An 18,539-nucleotide genomic window follows, 5' to 3' on the forward strand; every position below is an offset into this window, starting at 1 on the left:
AGTCTCCCTCTTTCATTTGCAGTACGTACAACTGGACTGGGTGGATTATGGGCCAGCAAGCCTACGATCGAATCTCCTGCCAAGAATTTGTGCTTACTCTTATCCACTAGTGAGGAGATTAATCCAGCTAGAGAGGGAGAACCCAGGATATTACCCGGTAATTACACTATTATTTTGATGAGAGACACAATCATACAATGATGAAAATGATGAAAATGTAAATGTGGTTTACAGACCAGGCTAGAAGGATACATGCTGCAGCAAGTATGGATGTGGCACCCTCTAATGGCAGCTACAACTAATTCGGTAAAACAGAGCAAACTTGAAGTATTGTCGATGTCATGATGCTTTAGTGTCTGCTTACTAATAATCTTCATTGGCAAACTTTCAGCTCTTTGCAGCAAACAATGGAAATGCAGGAGTGGGAGCACATAATGGTGATCCAAGCTTGGACAGTGCCAACATGGACACAGGAGGTGCCGAAGAAGGAGCAGCCGAAGGGGAAGACAACTTGAGTGGTCAGAACCAGACCATGGCCACACTGACAGGCGTTGCACAGACTGACACTGAAGAACATATATCAAATGATATGCAGCTTGCTATATGGAATCAAGGTTTTGTTGTTGAGGAGCTTGGGAGCGATTGTACCAAACCAACAGGTGGGCACTCAAGACAGCCATAACATTGATGCATTATGCTATGGATGAGCAAGAGAATCTGAAATGTTAGTTTATTGATAATTGCATTTCAAAATTTGCAGTTCCAGTGTATGACTCGTATGACGAGGCAGATGTAATTAATAATGAAGGTGTCACTGGTCAACCTGGCTTGCTGGCTATTATCAGCGCTGAAAATGGCCACATGAAGAACACCAATTCAACTGCTTAGTCAGAGGATGAAATGAGCTTTGAAGGGTCCAGGTCCCGGAGCCAGGAAAATGGTATGTTTCGGACAAACTTCAACTACAAATTGCACTAGTTGTTCTTCACCCCGTTGCACGGAACATGTGATTGTGATTGTTGTTCAAATAACTTTTGTCCTTTGTGTACTATGTGCAGAATGTGATGGATACGATTCAGCATCTGAAAATGAAGAAGAGGTTAATCAAGTTGCAGCCGATTTGCAAGGTGGGTGCGACAAGTTAACATTTGGATCGGCAAAATCTGTTTGGTGGTACCATTGTACATAGCACTCACTACTTACCGATGTGTTGCAGGTAGAGAAACGCAAGCCGTTAGGGATCGAGAGCAGCCAGTTGTAATCAATGAAGGTGGTTATGAAGCCAGAAGGCAGAGCCGCATCCGGCAAATTGATGCAGAGGATCCTGGCAAAAGTATATTAGAGGAAGATAGCGAATTTGAATCATCAGATAGCGAAGACGATATGAAGACTCATTATGAACGCATAGGAAGGAACCATGCAAGAGTTCTGCAGCGTGAAGGTGAGTTCAAGCATCTAGGATTCAGAAATGAATGCATGTGGTGTGTATGTATGCTTTGTATGACTAACAAAAAAATGTATTTAAACAATGCAGAAAGTCAAGGTGGGAAACTAGGTCTTCCGCGTCCACCTGTCATTAGCATACCAGGTAAGGGTGCGACATAAAGGATAAAATGAGTTTGTTTCATCATGCCCTATTCGTGACCCACCATGCTTAATAGAGATTGTGATGGCATTGGACAGAGCTGGCAGCACAGACAGATGATTCACCGCGCTTGCGGATCGCCGGACAAAGCACGATAGCACCACCGGTAGAGTCCAGTGTCCCAGCTCTTCAATTTGCACCGCCAATAGATTCCAGAGTGCCGTCGGTTCAGTTTGCACACCCACTAGAGCCCAGTGTCCCAGAGCTTCATTCTGCAGGTTGGTGCAGCAAATATATCAGTCAGTTGTATATGAGCAGCAAAGATATGAGCAAACAAATCATTTTGCACACCCACCAGCTCTTTAGTTTGTACTGGGCTAACACGTGGAATGTGTTTTGTATTGCAGGTCAAGCTGTAGACGGTGGAGCTGAACCAACCAGGCTACATTCTGATTCACCGATGACACCAGCAAATGCAGTGGTCGATAGTGGCGTTCCAGATTCGGCGGAGTATGTGGTGGATCCAAAACAAAGGGCAGACGACAACTTGCACGCTGGCCTCATAAGCAAGTTCCTGCAAGCATCAGCAGACATTGAAGGTTAGCACCGCTGAATGACCATGGAAAAAGTTCTTTCACATGAACACAGGAATGGATTTGTGGATGGTTGACATAAATGAAAATGTTTGATTTTGCAGCTGAAGCTATTTTGATGGGTATGGGGGTGCGCAACATGATGAATGTCGTGCTCATAGAAAGTGCCCAAGAAGAGATTGCAACAGGGCAAGCAGACATCGGGCCATTATCTCCGGGGTCGGAAAGTATGGGGGCTCATGATGACATGCTTGGAAGATACCATGGCAGCCTCATAGAAAATGATCATGTTGAACCGATGATAATGTCACCTGATGGCCTATTTGCTTCATCAGTACAGAATTTGTATGACGCGAACGGTCAGTTTAGAAATAATGATCATTGCGGCAACCAGTAGACAAATATGTGGAAACAGACCTAACACATGATCTTGTTGCAGAGACGGAGGTTCCATTCATTGACTTAGTTACGAGTGTTCCAGTATCACATAATGAGGTTGATGGTGAGGCTCCAGGTATGTGAGAGTGGTGCGAAAAAATGTAATCTATGTACAAAGGTAAACATACATCTAACCATATTGCATGTCTTGCAGTGGTGTCCATTGACTTAACCATAAGCACTCCAGATAGAGAGGTTGAGACAGGGCCCGAGCTAAATGGTATGCGTTTGTACAAATAGTCATGAAACCAGTATGTACCTTACAACTTGTAAAAATGATGGTATTGTTTTGGCAGAGAATACTTCAAGAGTGGATTCTGTTAAAGCAGAAGATAATTCAGGCAACACTGAGTGTGACCGAGCATACCCGGGAGGCCGTCGAGAGATGATGCCAGCTTTGCCAACAGCAGGTGAGCCCCCTTGTTTTCTGCTAATGTTCATACCAAAAGTGTGCATGATGTTACGTGATAATGTTGTTTACTTCTTGTCCACAGTGAGTGAGGTCAGAGCAGACGTGGCGGCACCAGTGAGCAATACAGCTAGGCAAGGAAGCACGGGGAACACACATTGCATGAAGTTTCAGACGACAATAGATGGTAAGTGTTTTGCATGAGATAATGTATGCAACTAAATTGGGGACAGTGTTCATGAACCAGTTGGTGGGAGATTTGATTTACAAATTTGTAGGGATGGCATTTGTTGGATCATCGCCACCACATGAATACCATCCAATGGCAGCAACAACGGTGATTGAACCTGTGCCGGCTGGGACCAATGAAGCAGGTGCTGTTGCTGCTGGTGTACATATTGGCCAGGGGGCGTAGATTCAGAATTTCAAATTGTCATGTTTGTCCATTATACATGGCAGGTAGAGGACCAGAAGGAATCCGAAGGCGACATAAGCGGAGCGCAAACAGAGGGAGGCGGCAGTGCCGACAAAGGAGACGTATCAAGAGATCAGGCAGGCAGTCATCCTCGACACGAAGTTTAGATCAAAACGATGGGAGTGGTAACGACTCAGACCAAAATGGGTTGATGGGACAGCCAGGGAATGGTGATCATGTTCAAGGTTCGTAGACAAATCAAATATAATCTTATTTCAAGTAAATCAAATTAGCACTAGACTGACTAACTATACTGCTTGAACTTGTAGCAACGCGACAAACTGAAACGATGACAGCTCGAGGAGATGTTTTAATAGCACAACCCGGGAATGATGAGCATCGTCAAGGTTTGTAAAAAAATTAAAACTCAACATATACCAACTAAGTCACATTAGCAGAGGGCTAACTAGAATATAATGCTTGCTCTTCCAGCAACAGGGCAAACTAAAACGGTAACAACTTGAGGAGGTGTCCTTCGAATCAGCACGGGATATGTCTTTCCAGGGATTACAAGTGAGTGAAAAACATTCCCTAATGATGAAGAACTGTTGAGTAATGCGATGACAGGCATTGATCTTGTATTTGCATTGATAGTCAGGGCAGCCGGAGAAGGTTCTGGAGCAGGGGCTACTTCTGTAGGTGGTGGGTATGACTTGAATCCACCTATTGGCAGATCTGGGCATCATGAAGGTGATTAAAAATCTCAACCTTAATAAGCTGATGAATCCTGCTCAATTCTCTTATTATAGTGCGTGGATTTGCAGAACCGGACCAAGCAGAACCAGTGACAACTGGTGTAGGTGTACTTCAGCGAATTGCAGGACATAACTTCACGGGGAATACAAGTGAGTGGGAAACAAAACCCAACCTGTAACCACAACTCAATAAAACGGTCTCATGCCATATCTTATTCGCGCCATCTATATGTACTTGCAGTCAGAGATGTTGGAGAAACATCGGCAGCAGGGACTACTGGTCTGCATGGGCAGCATGCTCAAAACGAACATGCAGCGATGAATGATGGATAGACAGGTTTGTTACCAGTGATATAAAATACATATCTATAGGTGAATCTGTACGGGGGAACATAACTACATCTAATTTTGTAACATCTAATTTTGTAACGGTGTTGTCTGGTGCAGTGAATGCTGGCGTAGAGAGGGGGGTAGGAGTCGTCTCAGGGCGAATGAATAGCAACCTGAGGTTGCGTGTTGGCATGGTGAGGACCATAGTGAAAATGGAAATGGATAACAAGGGAGACGTGTTCCCCGGTAAAGCTGGTCTGAAGCATGAGGAACCCCTTACAAAGAATGTTGTGGAATTCTGGGACAAAATGTGCATTAGGAGCTCAAGGAATCGCAACCGGTAAGTTAATTACCTAATCGAGTAGATCACATGTCAAAACTTGGGTATGTTGTTTTGCACGGCTGTTGAATTGTGTGTTTCGAACTTGCAGGAAATGGTACAAACACCTGTTGCCTTACCTGATAGTGATGTCAGGTGAGGACTTTGTGAATGAGTTTGGCCCAGAGGGACACCTGACAACAGTCGGTTGGTCAGCTGTGTCAAGGATGCTAGTGTACAAGGACGGACAAATGTACGGTGATTGGGAGATCAGGTGGCGACACATATTTGACTTGTGATTTGTGGTGAGTGTGTACTTACATGTTGTTGAACTTGGAGGAGTAGCATACCAGGAGCAGCTACTGTTGTGTCTTTCTTGGTGTGTGGCGGCTCTCACGGAACAGAGGAGGAGGAGCTCCTCTTCTAGGTCAACATTTCTCATGGGCTTGGGCCTAAGAGATAGGTACAGATGGGCTAGGGCCCATACCGGTTCAACACTCCCCCTCAAGATGGGTGGTAGATATCTATCATTCCCATCTTGTCGCAAGCTAGGTTGCATTCCTTTCCTGCCAAACCTTTTGTCAAGCAGTCTGCTATCTGTTGGCCTGTGTGCACATACTCAATCTTTATAATCCCAGCATCACGCTTCTCTTTGATGAAGAATCGATCAATCTCTACATGCTTAGTTCTGTCATGTTGCACTGGGTTGTTAGCTATGCATATAGCAGACCTGTTGTCACACCAGACATTCAGAGGTCCTTCTCTTAGCAATTTCAATTCACTTAGAAGGTTTCTCACCCACAACATCTCACTTAACCCCTGAGACATGGCTCTATATTCTGCTTCTGCTGTTGATTTTGATACAACTGGCTGCTTCTTGCTTCTCCATGAAACTAAGTTACCTCCCACAAACACACAATACCCAGATGTTGATCGACGATCATCCAGGCAACTTGCCCAGTCTGCATCACTATACCCATCAACTACCAAGTGGCCATTCCCTTCGAACCACAGTCCTCTTCCTGGTGTTCCCTTCAAATACTTCAGAATTCTGTGTGCTGCCTCCACATGTCCACTTCTGGGCTCATGCATATACCTACTCACTATGCTCACAGCATAGGCAATGTCTGGTCTTATGTGACACAAGTATAGTAAACGCCCTACCAGTCTTTGGTATTTCTCCTTATCCACTAGATCTCCAGATTGTGCTGTTACCTTATGGTTTTGGTCAATTGGGGTAGTAGCAGCTCGACACTCTAACATTCCCATATCACTGAGGAGATCCAAGGTGTACTTGCGCTGGGACAAGGCTATCCCTTTGGCAGATCTTGCAATCTCAATACCCAGAAAATACTTCATCTGACCAAGATCCTTCACTTCAAATGCCTTTCCAAGACACTCCTTTAACCTTGCTATCTCCGTCCCATCATCTCCAGTTATGATTATATCATCTACATAGACTGCAAGGATGACAATCTTCCTATTCTGATGTCGGTAGAAGACAGTGTGATCCTTATTGCATTGTTTGTATCCCATCTCACACATAGCCCTTCGGAATCTATCGAACCAAGCTCTCGGTGATTGTTTCAGACCATACAAAGACTTTTTCAATCTACACACCTTGCCTTCAGTTTTAGATGAGTCCAATCCAGGGGGACTTCCATATAGACTTCTTCTTTTAGTTCTCCATGCAAGAAAGCATTTTTCACATCTAACTGATGCAAAGGCCATCCAAAGTTTGCTGCACATGATACTAATATCCTCACAGTGTTCATTTTTGCTACTGGAGCAAATGTTTCGTCATAGTCTATCCCATAGGTTTGACTATATCCTCTTGCAACTAGTCTGGCTTTGTATCTCTCAATCTTGCCTTCAGGATTCTGTTTGACAGAATAAACCCATTTGCAGCCCACTATTTTCTTTCCTGCTGGCAACTCAGCTAACTCCCAAGTCCTCTGTTTTCTCAATGCTTCTAGTTCTTCTCGCATAGTAGCACACCACTTAGGGTCCTTCTTTGCATTTCTCCAATCTAAAGGAATAACCATCGCTTGAAGAGAAGCAATGAACACTTTATATGATGCCGACAGAGCATCATAATTCACATAATTCCCAATATTATGCTCAAACCCATATCTCTCGACACGTTTGGCAGCCGCAGCCCTAGTTCCCTTCCTCAACGCAATTGGCATCTCCGTGGATGAGTCCTCCTGTTCTATGTGTGACTCCCCCTGCATCACATTCTCATTTCCTGCTTGCTCCCCCTGGGGTTCATTTGCCTTGGCTCGCCGGGTGTAGACTTTAAGTGGCTTCTGTGCTATGCCCTTCTGCTGCTCAGGTTGCTCTTGAACCTGATGCGTTTCTGTTTCACCTTCTCCACTAGACAACGGCAACACGGGTATAGTGCCCACCATTGGCGGTCTTGCTTGCTGCATCACCTCTTCCTGACATCTTCCTTGTTCTCTCCCTCTTGCTTCAGATACTTGAGGTTGCAACACCACCTCCCCCTCTGGACCAACCACAGGCTGGTCCAGACATTCAAACAACAAGCTCAAGTCAGTTTTTCCCCATAGTAAGGATTAGATTCCCAGAATGTCACATCCATACTCACGAAAGTGCGCCTATCAGAAGGACTCCAACACTTATACCCTCTCTGTCCAGAAGGATAGCCAATAAAGATACACTTCACCGCCCGAGGATCCAGCTTGTTCACAGCAGGTCTATGATCCTTGACAAAACAAGTACATCCAAACACCTTTGGTGGCACACTAAATTTATTCTCTCCTAATAAGAGTTCACAAGGAGATTTCATACCCAGTATCATGGATGGCGTGCGATTGATCAGATAGGTTGCAGTCAGAACGGCTTCACCCCATAGACACTTTGGCACATTCATAGTGTACATGATTGAGCGCGCCACCTCAAGGATATGCCGATTTTTCCGCTCTGCCACGCCATTTTGGGGAGGAGTGTCCGGGCAAGATGTCTGATGCAGAATACCTTGGTCTGATAGGAACTCTCCCAGCCTTCTGTTGACATATTCTGTCCCATTGTCAGTCCTTATCATTTGAACCTGCACCTTGAATTGAGTTTTAACATACGCACAGAAGTCCTTGAAACACTCAAACACCTCATCTTTATGTCGCATTAGATACATCCATGTCATGCGAGTATTGCAATCAATGAAGGTGACAAAATATTTCATTCCATTTATCGAGGTTGATGGACATGTCCAAACATCTGAATGAACAAGCACAAATGGGACTATACTCCTGAGCCCCTTACTCACATATGATATCCGAGTGTGTTTAGCATACTCACATGCCTCACACCTTAACTTGGTTTTATCTAAACCATTCATTACATCAGGGAAAGCTTTCTTCATTTTCTCAAAAGAAACATGTCCAAACCTACAATGGTGGATCATAGCTAATGCTTCCTTCTCTGTCGCAGTCGCAGCAAGAGCCATGCCAGCAGTCTTCACATCCTCCTGGTGATCCATGTACCATAGTCCTCTATGCCTGGTTCCTGCCCCAAGCCTCCTCCCAGTTCCCATCTCCTGAATCAAACAGCGGTACTTATTAAGAGTTACGTCACAATCTATCTGATCAATCAAAGCACTCAATGACACTAGACTAACTGGGAAAGCTGGAACATGCAAAACTGATTCCAACTTAATACTTGGAGTACATTGCACTGCCCCAACCCCCTTAATAGGTTGTGCAGTACCATCTGCAATTTGAATAGTTCCATTGTACGATTGGGGGTACTGTTGATAGCATTCAAACTCTCTAACGTTGCCGGTTACATGTTTCGATGCCCCTGAGTCTAAAACCCAATCTACACCAGCCCTATGAACAGCAACAGATGCAGTTTCATTACCTTCATCAGAGTACACAAAATGAGCAAAGTCACCAAACACTGTCTCCGCTTGCTGTTCGTTCCTCTTGTCTTGACCCTGCTGCTCATTTCTCATGTCTTGACTATGAGAAGAACTGGACTGACCCTCACTCATGACAGATACATTCGCTCTGGCCTCCCCTTGGTAGCGATTGTAGTTGTTATAGTTACTTGGAGCACTTCTGCCCCTGTTGTTGCTTCCACGATAGTATCCCCTACCATCTCCTCTGTAACTGCCTCTGTAACCTCCTCTGCCTTTGTTGTCTCTCTTCGATGGGGCTGTGCACTGGTAACTGAGATGCCCTTTCAGCCCACAATTGTGGCAGTCTCTTGTCTCAGGCCTATTCATTATGTGATAAGCAGGTCTGGAAGCCACCTTTGACCGCTCCACAGCTTTCAGTCTAGTCTCCTTCTGTGCTATAGCAGCAATGGCATCTCTTAGTGACGGCAACTCAGCTTGTTGCATTAAGATAGCCCTTCTATTCTCAAACATGGAGTCCAGCCCCTTCAAAAACTTGAGGACACGCCTATCCTCAACCCACTTTCTAGCTATCACTGCACACTCAGCATGTGGCAACACAATAGGTGCAAGATAGTCTAAATCAGCCCAAAGATGTTTCAGCTCTTCAACATACATCATTACAGTCCTATCACCTTGAGTGAGATCATGCACAGTTTCTTCAATTTTGGAGACCAACATGACATTTCCCTTCCCTGAGTACATACTAGCTAACGCTGCCCATACCTCAGCAGCAGTAGGGAGGTCCTCCACCGAAGCAGCAACAGAAGGGGATAGAGAACTCAGCAGCCAATTCAACACGAAACTGTCTGTGGCATTCCATTTCTTCCATGAAGCTCCCCTCTTGTCTTCTGGTTCCTTCACCTCACCAAGAGCATAGTCTTCCAGTGACTTAGTTCTGAGGATGAGTTTACCTCTCCTCGACCACCTCAGGTAGTTTTCTACACCTTCTAACTTCACCTCGTTTGGAGCCAGCTCAATCTTCTGCACCATCTCTGCCTGCGCAGCGCTCGAGCCCACATCAGCAGGTGCCTTCTCACCTGCAGCCACCATCTTCGCGGCCATGATGTCCGCAAGCTTGTCCATTGCAGCCGCCAGTGCTTCCTCCGCCATTTTCCCTTTCAGTCAGCAGCAGACCAAAAACAGCGGGACTTTCAGCACCTGCAAGCAGCAGTAGCACTCCTCTTCTCCTCTTCTCAACCAGCAGCAGTTCATCACCTCTCCTTCCTTTACCAACCCGCAGCAATCAACAGTCGAGAGCAGAAGGTGACTTGGAGACAAACTGCAGCTTCTCGCAGTGGACCTGATAGCGTTGCTGCCGTGTCAGGTGAGATGCGTGACCTGCCCTTCCTTTTCTCTCTTCCCCTCAATCTCTCTCTCGCTGCCTCACGCAGCAGCAGCAGCACCTCCAGCACGCAGCAGCTCCAGCAGCACGTGCGCACAGCAACCTCCTCTCCCGAGCCGGCCGCGCCGCCTCGCTGCACTCCGCCACCAGCCGCAGCCGCTACGCCTAGCTCGCCGTTGTTCGCCCCCGGCAGGTCCTCCTCGCCGGACTACACCACCGGCGCCGCCGCTGCCGCTGCAGCCTGGTCTGATACCATGTTGAACTTGGAGGAGTAGCGTACCAGGAGCAGCTGTTGTTGTGTTTTTCTTGGTGTGTGGCGGCTCTCACGGAACAGAGGAGGAGGAGCTCCTCTTCTAGGTCAACATTTCTCATGGGCTTGGGCCTAAGAGATAGGTACAGATGGGCTAGGGCCCATACCGGTTCAACACATGTCATAAACCATGGCCTGAATTTGAAACACATGGATACTTACTTGTTGTCCCTTTTCGTAGCTCGCTCTTATGTACAGGTCTTATGATTTGGACTTCGAATTCATGAATACAATGATGAGCTATGAGGCGCTCGGGCATCGACTGCAATGGACAAAGAAGGTAGCCCGTCAACAAATATACTAGCATGAGCTTATATGAACATTGCTGATATTATCAAATGTGACAGATTGAACAAGAATATATGTTCTTCTATTTGCTATGCAGCTCATGCTCCCAGTCCCAATGATGGAAAGTTGGTCGCTATATGTTGTGGATGTCAAAGAGAGGACATTGTTGGTCATGGACCCATGTGAGACTTCAGAGCCAATTGAGGAGATGCAGTACAAGCATGAAGACAATGCAAACTTCATCCTAGCGGGACTTAGGCGTTGCATACATGAGAACATCACTGGGTGGTATGTGCCGGCTCAGGGCTGGACGATCAACTACAACGTTGGCATGCATGAAAGCTGCGAGATGTATGATGGATGACCACATGTTCGAATTGTCAAAAATATAAATTGTGCCACATACAAGTTCTAACTTATTTTCATGTGCTCGTGTACAAGCAGAGAGGATAGCTGGCTGCACATTATCAACTACAGCAGGGAGTACACTGGGCTATATCTTCAGACTCAGCTAACCCCAGTGAGCAGACGACCTTAACATTTATTCATCACTTGAAACAAATATGCGAGAATGTCTAAAAATGAGAAGTGCTAAATTGCAGGGGCGCCTAAACTACCTGCGACAATCCATAGCATATGAAGTTATCTCAATGAGGGGCAATGTGGGTGAGCTGCCAGACTTCATGGTTGAGGAGGTGCTGCCATTCTAAATGCTACTGGATGGCAGCATCCTTTTGGAACGCAAATCTTCGAGACGGTCAGAGAAGTGTTTGCGTATAGGTGGATCTGGGGATGTTAGTTGCCACCCCACAAATTTGTGGTGTGCCAACGGTTCCTAGATTTCACGGGCGATACAAAACTGAAGACAGAATGGCGCCGAAGAAGGGATGCAATTTAGCTTCCACACCCCATTCAACATGAGGGAGAGGGGGGTTTAAGAGATTGTTATCACTACCTGGCTGCCACGTCTAAGTTTATTACCAGCTAAGTTTGAACTAGACTTGTATGCTGGTCAGTTATGTAATATCTGGGGTGTGTGTCTCCGTTGGCTATGTAAGACATATGGACACCAAGTATTTGAGAATGCTAGACATAGTTGGTATCAGTTTAGTAATGTTAGTGAGATGGTTAACTTGACGTGCATTGTTGTGCTGATTAAGGAAAACGTTTGCTCTAGTATTGCATTGGCATAAGGTAAGATATATGTGGCTATGGCATAGGGTGAGGCATTCCAACCTTAGGCTCACTTGAAGCTCCAAACCGTAACACCATGTGCAGATGAATGGCGGGGCACACTGACAAAAATATATGTGATGATCCTAGCACATGAAAGAAACACACCAACAAACATGAATATTGCACTATGCCTAAGTTGTTGGGTGGGAAAATGTAGAAGAAATGTTTGGTTGCAACATGGTGCCCAGGTTAGGGAATGGTTCCAATGTGACTTAAGGAATTACATTGAATTGTTGTCTGGTTTTCCAAGTTGGCCTCAAGGGTCCTGCGAGGGAGAGTTGATTGTTTGAGGGGTAGTTACAAAACAATGAGGTTGGTTTGGCACAAAATTGACTTGTGTAATTACGTTGGCACGGCTCGTTTAGATAAATTGGTAGTATATCCACATTGGAAAAATGGGTAAATTGCGTAGAAAATTAAAGCATGCATATTGCACTTTCACCATCGAACAATCCACTTCAGAAATACAGCATGGTTTAGGTGCTTGACTACGACATAATAACTATAACAACTGATTGGAAACATCACCTTGGATCACACACCGGATGCGGGGGCTTAAGTTGTAAGACACTTATTATCAAGTGGCTAGATTGAAAGACACATAAATATAGAAGGGTGACTCATTCTGATTCAAATATGGAGTCTGACGATGCAAGGAGGCGCCACAGAGTGTCGCGTGCGTGGGAAGAGAAATTGCCCTGCAACTTCATGCACTCGTAAAGCGTTTCCCGCTTTGTCTTTGATATGGTGTGCTGCAAAAGATGATATTCAGAAATGGTAGTGAGCATATTGATGTTGGCAGAAAAATTAGTCTACACAGGGTACACCAGTAGCTTTCATGTGAGACATGGCTGAGCGATAAAGCTTGGTTAGCGGCAGCTTTAGCTTCTTGCCGTCGAAATGGGCGGTGATGTGAACAACGCAAGCACCTGTTTCATTTCTGGCACGGGACAAATCACAATTAGATAAGTAACAAGATCGTGGAGGTGGCGCTGAGTGAAAACAAGAAGGGTGGATGAAGAATGTACTTAGTGAAAATGCTATGGGCAAGAGCAGGGGAACTTGACATTCCATCTCTCTTTGTTGACGGGCCACCCAGCATAGTACTCATCTAAGCAATTGAACAGGGCATCGTGTAGCTTCCAAGCAATAATCTCGTCCCTCTCATGAGTGGTCAGGGGTCGGCTTTTCTTGTGGTACATCGGTTCGATAACAAACATCGTGCGGGTGACCATGTCCCAAAAAATTACAATCCATCCTTCGGGGCGTGGGACAGGCATGAAGAACTGAATAGAAGACAGGAAGCATAAGTCCAGCAGGAAATCAAACTGAAAAACAAACATGAATTCGGCGTTGCTAGTACACAACTCTTACCAGCTGAGCTGATGTGATGTCATACTTAAGCGCATCCGCCCCTAATGGTTTCTAGATAGACATCGTATGGACATAATCATGATCTGACAATACCAGTGTCTGCATTTAGAACATATCCAGCATCAGTATAATAACAAATGAAAGCAAGGTGTTTTTACATGTGCACAGAAAATTGTATAGCTGACCGAGAACTCTGGTTCAAGTGGATGCCTCCATGTTAGATACGGCGAGTGTTTGTTTGCTTCCTGATCAGCCTGACAGTACCTTCTAATAATCACTAACATCAGCTCGTGGTCAATTGGCTCGTCTTGAACCAACTGCATTCTCATCGCTGCACCGGTTATTCGTAAGAACCTTGGGTTCTCATGCACAAGGAAGTTCCTGTGAGTTAAGAGAATATGAATGTGAACTGTCTCGACTGAAACAAGTGAACATCATGTATCATAATGACTTAGTTTGATATAATCACCTAGATAGCTCTCCTGGTGGTGCCGTACTGAAGAACCCTTCCAACTATTCAGACACATAGGGCTGAGGTGGGCACGGTACAACCCCCCTGATCCATGGGTCAGTTTGGAAACCAGCCCTAAAAACATATTTTCTTCCTGGAAGCACGACTGCCTTCTGTCCAAACACCGTTGTACTGCCATCATTCGGAAGGTCAATAAACAGTTTGCTTACTGACTGTAGGGTCTGCCTTGCAAACGGAATAATCTGTTCTGTCATGGCTGCGACTGCTCCTTCATCATTGCGCGCCCGCTTGTTCTGCTGCTGTTCTCCCTGATCATCACCATCAGACCTGGGGCGAGACGTGGCACCTAAACAAAGGTGTGACATTTGTCATCAAAATGACTTAGCGGGGCATGTAAATGGCACTACATTGCACCATGTAAAACCAAAGAACAACATAGGGAGTTACAAAACAACAAACATGGAAACCTTTGCAAGCAGACATGTCGAGCCTAACGCATGGGATTTTCGGGCCAATAGGAGTCTGAATTTCGACCCCTGGGCATGGCTGAATTGCTCTTGCTGGACAGTCAGTAAAACCTCGAGCAGCACAGCAAATGCACCTCTTGCTGATCGATGTCATCAACTTGTCGACAAACTTAATCATGTCTGCCTGCACATTGACACGAGCAGTGTTGATTTCACGCTGGCATTTGGCATTCTGCTCCTTTAGTATGAAACTCAACTCGTCCTTGACCTGCAGCAGCATAAAAGAACGCCACCAGATACAAAATCAGAAATGCGTGACATGAACAAACACATGTCCAACTAAGCACAAATCACAGAAGAATGTTGGAAAAACGCCCCGGTGTAGTAAATCATACCAAGCTAGGGTATCGGGTACGCATATGCTCTGCAAAATCAATTGGCCCGAGCGCTCGTAGAGGTGTCTGCACATCCATTAGGTTGACAGCTGCAGATGATGATGCATGCACTGACTCCTCCCTGTCATTGGTTGGGTTGCTGTGATGTTGATCCATATTACCACCTACTAGTTGCTTGTTGGAGCTTCTCTCAGTAGAATCTTGGATGTTGCAGCGTCCATAGCATATATCATGGCCCTGTCGAATCTGCCATGAAGACATGAGTGTCTTGTTAGGAATAAAAAAACATAAAAAATGTTGCCAGCCTCACTTGATAAGCTTCCATGGTTACCATGCATTTTGTGTATGATGCAGGGCCCTTCCCAATGTCGGTTGCCATGGTTATCGTGTTTCTGATGCTGTTTTGGTCAAAGTCACTAATCCGAGGAAGGACATTATGCTTCTTGTTGAAAAGTCCCAGGTCAACGTTGTCGAGGAAGAAAATCTGTAAAGTTGTTTACATGCCAAGAATGTGAATTAAATGATTCGCACGATTTTTCATTGCGCCTGAAAGGTAAAATCAGACCACTACTTGACAAACCTGCAAAAACAAGTGGCAACCAACCAGGTTGGTGTTCGGGTTGTTGGCCATCATGTCATTCTTAAGCCGCCTGACTCCCTCGAGCAAAAACTCCAGTACAAACTCACACCAGTTGAATTGTGCAATATTCTCCGTGTTTGCCAGCGCACCCCAGTAGTCTATCGTTCCATAATCATGTTTTGTTCTGGGTGCCAGCACATGCCCCATCACAAAAATGATGAATGCAATCTGGAAGCAATCCTTCTCTAGCTTGCTGGACGTCTCGGAAATGTCACGCAAAAGGAATTCCTCGGCAGCGCGTAGGCTATGCACTCCTGTCTTATCCATCCCTAGTGTGGTTTTAATAAATCTTACAGCTTCTGGCTTAATGAATCCATCACGCCCTTTAACATTCCGGTGTCCACATGGTATGCCGAACACCTTGTGTATGTCCTCCGCAAAAAACTTGAGAATCTTGGTTTCTGACAGAACAATTGCTCGACGCTCGACGCATACCTTGCTCATAGTCCAAGCACTGAACTTGAGGTTAAGCTTCTGGAGCATAGGCAGCTTTAACATTCCATCAAACCCAATTTCAGTAACAAGCCATCTCTTGTACTCATCGAATGTCTCGATTACTTCTATGACTTTCCTAACTGAAATTCTAGAAGTTGGAGTAGGAGGCGGCTGTGCTTCAGTAGCAGGCAATGGCTGCTCATAATTGTTAGCTTCTCCAGCATCACCTAGGACTGCCACTCCATCACTACTACTAGCGTCAGACATGATGCCTACATATGAAATGTAATTGTGCTCAGAGCATATATAAGAATCATGAACTTTTTCGAAAAATCTGGAGGGTACAACTATGCTGAAATTGATTCAGACAATGGCATGGTTCTCGTTGCTGAAGATACAAACTTTTCTGAGATTAATACATGGTGAAGCACATGTGCCTGGTCCGCCTACGAACAGATCTCCAACTAAACTAGAAAACGCATGTTTTAAGAACCCACTAGGTGCAGCGCAATTATATGATGGACTAAACAGATGGATAGTCAAGGTGGGGGAGAGGGCAGGGGAGGGGGATGGATTTGAATAGATCGAACGCATACCTGCAAATCTTCCGAGGATACAGTGGGTTCGCCGTCGGCCAAAGTAGCCACCGCAACTGCTCGGAAGCAGCAGGGAACCGGGGAGGCGATACATACGAGGGGCGCTGGGTGGGTGCGCGTGGGCGGCTTGGTATACGGACTGGAGGTAGCTGCCGTAGCTAGTAGGTGGACTTTATTGCGTCCGCCAACCGTGCCGGTCGCAGGCCGCGCTAATTAAAAACACTGTTCACACACCTAATTGTATCAGAAACGTAAAATTGTTGAAATAAAAAAAAGATGAACGATTGATACTGCCGGGTAGTAGACCATACGTTTGCATAACAGAAAATAACTGACCATACATTCATTACTCGGTTCATGACATATTACACCGGGCTTACACTAATAGCACATGGCACATCTCGCCTAAACAGCGCTTTGCATACTACGGGCACACCTTCATAATTATTCCAAGTACTCCGTGAACATGCCCACCATCTACCTGCTAAGCAGGAATACTACTTTGACCAGCGCCAGCAAGATCAGCACTCCGACAAACAGTATGGCTCCGTCTAAGAACACAAGAACACGGAGGGCGGCGGTGGATGTGCCTCCTTGATTAACCCATGGCTGGGCCCTGAAAACTTGTGCAACGGCTGGAACACTTCGCATCTGCTCTCGGACACGAACCCTGCGGTTCAGATAAGATCCCGCCTGGCTACTTCCGTGCACTGGCTGCTGCGCCGCCCCCAGATGATAGCTCAGCTCGGCAAGGTACTCGTCCTTGGTTCTCATGTAGTTGCAGAGCCCGGACTGAAAAACAAATCGAATCGGCAAAGGAAGAAGAATGTATTAGATGTTTGGAAAACACGAGTAGATCGAGAGCTGCGAGAATGGGTCGTACTCACGTCCTTGTTGACGCACTTGTAGAAACGAACGCCTGCATTCTGACCCGCCCGAGCAATCCAGGTGAATACCCGGCCGCCGCACTGAGGCAGCTGATGAGTGGTGGGAGCTGCTCGAAGCCACTGGAGGATGATGATGCAGAGATGCTCTCCGGAAGGACAAGTTCTACTAGACTGGGTTGGCTCGCTCGCAATATCAGCCGATGGGGAGATGGATCTAGAACTATAAAGAGGGGAGGGATGGGAGGAGTATTGCTGGAGAAGATTGGTGCCTGCCACCACTAGTACTCATAAATGAGCTAAACGGCTCTGTTAGACCAGAATGTGCGACCAAACGGCACACCCCGTCCAGTCCCGTCTGATCCGCCACCAAGCTAACTGACGGAATTACCTATGTTGTGGGCCAACTCCTATTTCGGGAAATAACAACACCATCAATATACCTACCGCTATACCCATTCCGGCCCAGATCACGAGGGAAATAAGTGGCACAGATACCGGGGTCCTGTGAGCTCGGGCTCACATGAGTATTTTCGTTTAGGGTATTGATTCATATTGTACAACGAATTAAGGCAGAGTGGAAGGACTGTATCTACAGAGGAACAAAATGGCATATAGGTGTTGTCGCCATCATAGAGTAGACAACAATGGTGGCGGAGCGTCCAGCCAGGCTTGATGGGAATGAAACTCAAGCAAATATGTGGCCTTCTCTTACCCCAATAGTTTCTTCATATCAACTATCAAGTCGAGCACGGTCAGGAACTCGTCCTCCACCCTGTCCTGCTGTCCAGCTCCTGGTCCAGCTTCATGTGACCTTGGCCGTCATTGTGAGGTTGTCAGAGGGCGGCCATATGCGCTGCTTCTCTATTATGATAAAGTCGACTGATGACTGGTTGGTCCTGAGCCGTAGGAGATGATCGCCCGCCGGCGCTGTAGGCAGAGGCAGGCTGCAGTTAGTGGCAGTAATAGGTTATGCTAGTGGGAGCAGCTAGCCATGGAGCATGATGGTGAGCAGGTCTCGGGCCGTGGTGACGTGAGCAGGTAGGTGAGGATGCCCCGCTGATCGCCGGCGAGATGGACCTGGAGGTATTGCTGCTGCTGGTGCCCGTGTCCTCGATGGTTCAGGGAGACACTGACGATGACTTTGAGGAAGGAAGAGAGGGCTCCGCATAGCCGTGCATGAGAAGGTTGTGGAAGTCGTTGTTTTTGCTAGAGGCAGAGACGCATGTTGACGCCCTAGGCTCATGATAATCATCTACTCCTGTAACATCAACATCAGGGATATGAGAATGAGGAGGCTGGTATAGGATGGTGAGGAGCAGTGACATGGCTGGATG

The 18,539-nt window shown here is 46.2% G+C and overlaps 2 protein-coding genes across 2 annotated transcripts; one reads left to right on the top strand and one right to left on the bottom strand.

The window, feature by feature from the left end:
- Positions 1 to 195: 195 nt before the first annotated feature.
- Positions 196 to 16,471, bottom strand: LOC123187473 (uncharacterized). The gene is made up of 16 exons (XM_044599345.1): positions 16,319 to 16,471; positions 15,228 to 15,994; positions 14,979 to 15,131; positions 14,648 to 14,893; positions 14,253 to 14,520; positions 13,783 to 14,131; positions 13,499 to 13,694; positions 13,314 to 13,412; positions 12,968 to 13,225; positions 12,468 to 12,879; positions 10,578 to 10,677; positions 2,984 to 3,155; positions 1,941 to 2,159; positions 1,650 to 1,857; positions 1,204 to 1,324; positions 196 to 1,082 (listed from the first exon to the last, which is right to left on the bottom strand). Exons 1-6 carry the CDS (start codon positions 16,410 to 16,412, stop codon positions 13,827 to 13,829), a joined length of 1,833 nt encoding a protein of 610 aa, XP_044455280.1. The 5' UTR covers positions 16,413 to 16,471; the 3' UTR covers positions 196 to 1,082; positions 1,204 to 1,324; positions 1,650 to 1,857; positions 1,941 to 2,159; positions 2,984 to 3,155; positions 10,578 to 10,677; positions 12,468 to 12,879; positions 12,968 to 13,225; positions 13,314 to 13,412; positions 13,499 to 13,694; positions 13,783 to 13,826.
- LOC123187474 (uncharacterized) lies at positions 7,653 to 11,765 on the top strand. The gene is made up of 4 exons (XM_044599346.1): positions 7,653 to 10,695; positions 10,801 to 11,054; positions 11,148 to 11,223; positions 11,306 to 11,765. Exons 1-4 carry the CDS (start codon positions 10,606 to 10,608, stop codon positions 11,411 to 11,413), a joined length of 528 nt encoding a protein of 175 aa, XP_044455281.1. The 5' UTR covers positions 7,653 to 10,605; the 3' UTR covers positions 11,414 to 11,765.
- Positions 16,472 to 18,539: the final 2,068 nt, after the last annotated feature.

This window comes from Triticum aestivum, chromosome 2A (genome assembly GCF_018294505.1).
Source record: "Triticum aestivum cultivar Chinese Spring chromosome 2A, IWGSC CS RefSeq v2.1, whole genome shotgun sequence".
Taxonomy (NCBI): Eukaryota; Viridiplantae; Streptophyta; class Magnoliopsida; order Poales; family Poaceae; genus Triticum; species Triticum aestivum.

Coding starts and splice junctions, on each gene's coding strand:
- LOC123187474 (XM_044599346.1), top strand. CDS start 10,606: ATGTACAGGTCTTATGATTTGGACTTCGAATTCATGAATACAATGATG. Junction 10,696..10,800: donor GACTGCAATGGACAAAGAAG/GTAGCCCGTCAA, acceptor TTTGCTATGCAG/CTCATGCTCCCAGTCCCAAT. Junction 11,055..11,147: donor ATGCATGAAAGCTGCGAGAT/GTATGATGGATG, acceptor GTGTACAAGCAG/AGAGGATAGCTGGCTGCACA.
- LOC123187473 (XM_044599345.1), bottom strand. CDS start 16,412: ATGTATCGCCTCCCCGGTTCCCTGCTGCTTCCGAGCAGTTGCGGTGGC. Junction 15,995..16,318: donor TATCCTCGGAAGATTTGCAG/GTATGCGTTCGA, acceptor TTTCATATGTAG/GCATCATGTCTGACGCTAGT. Junction 14,132..14,252: donor CGACATGTCTGCTTGCAAAG/GTTTCCATGTTT, acceptor ACCTTTGTTTAG/GTGCCACGTCTCGCCCCAGG.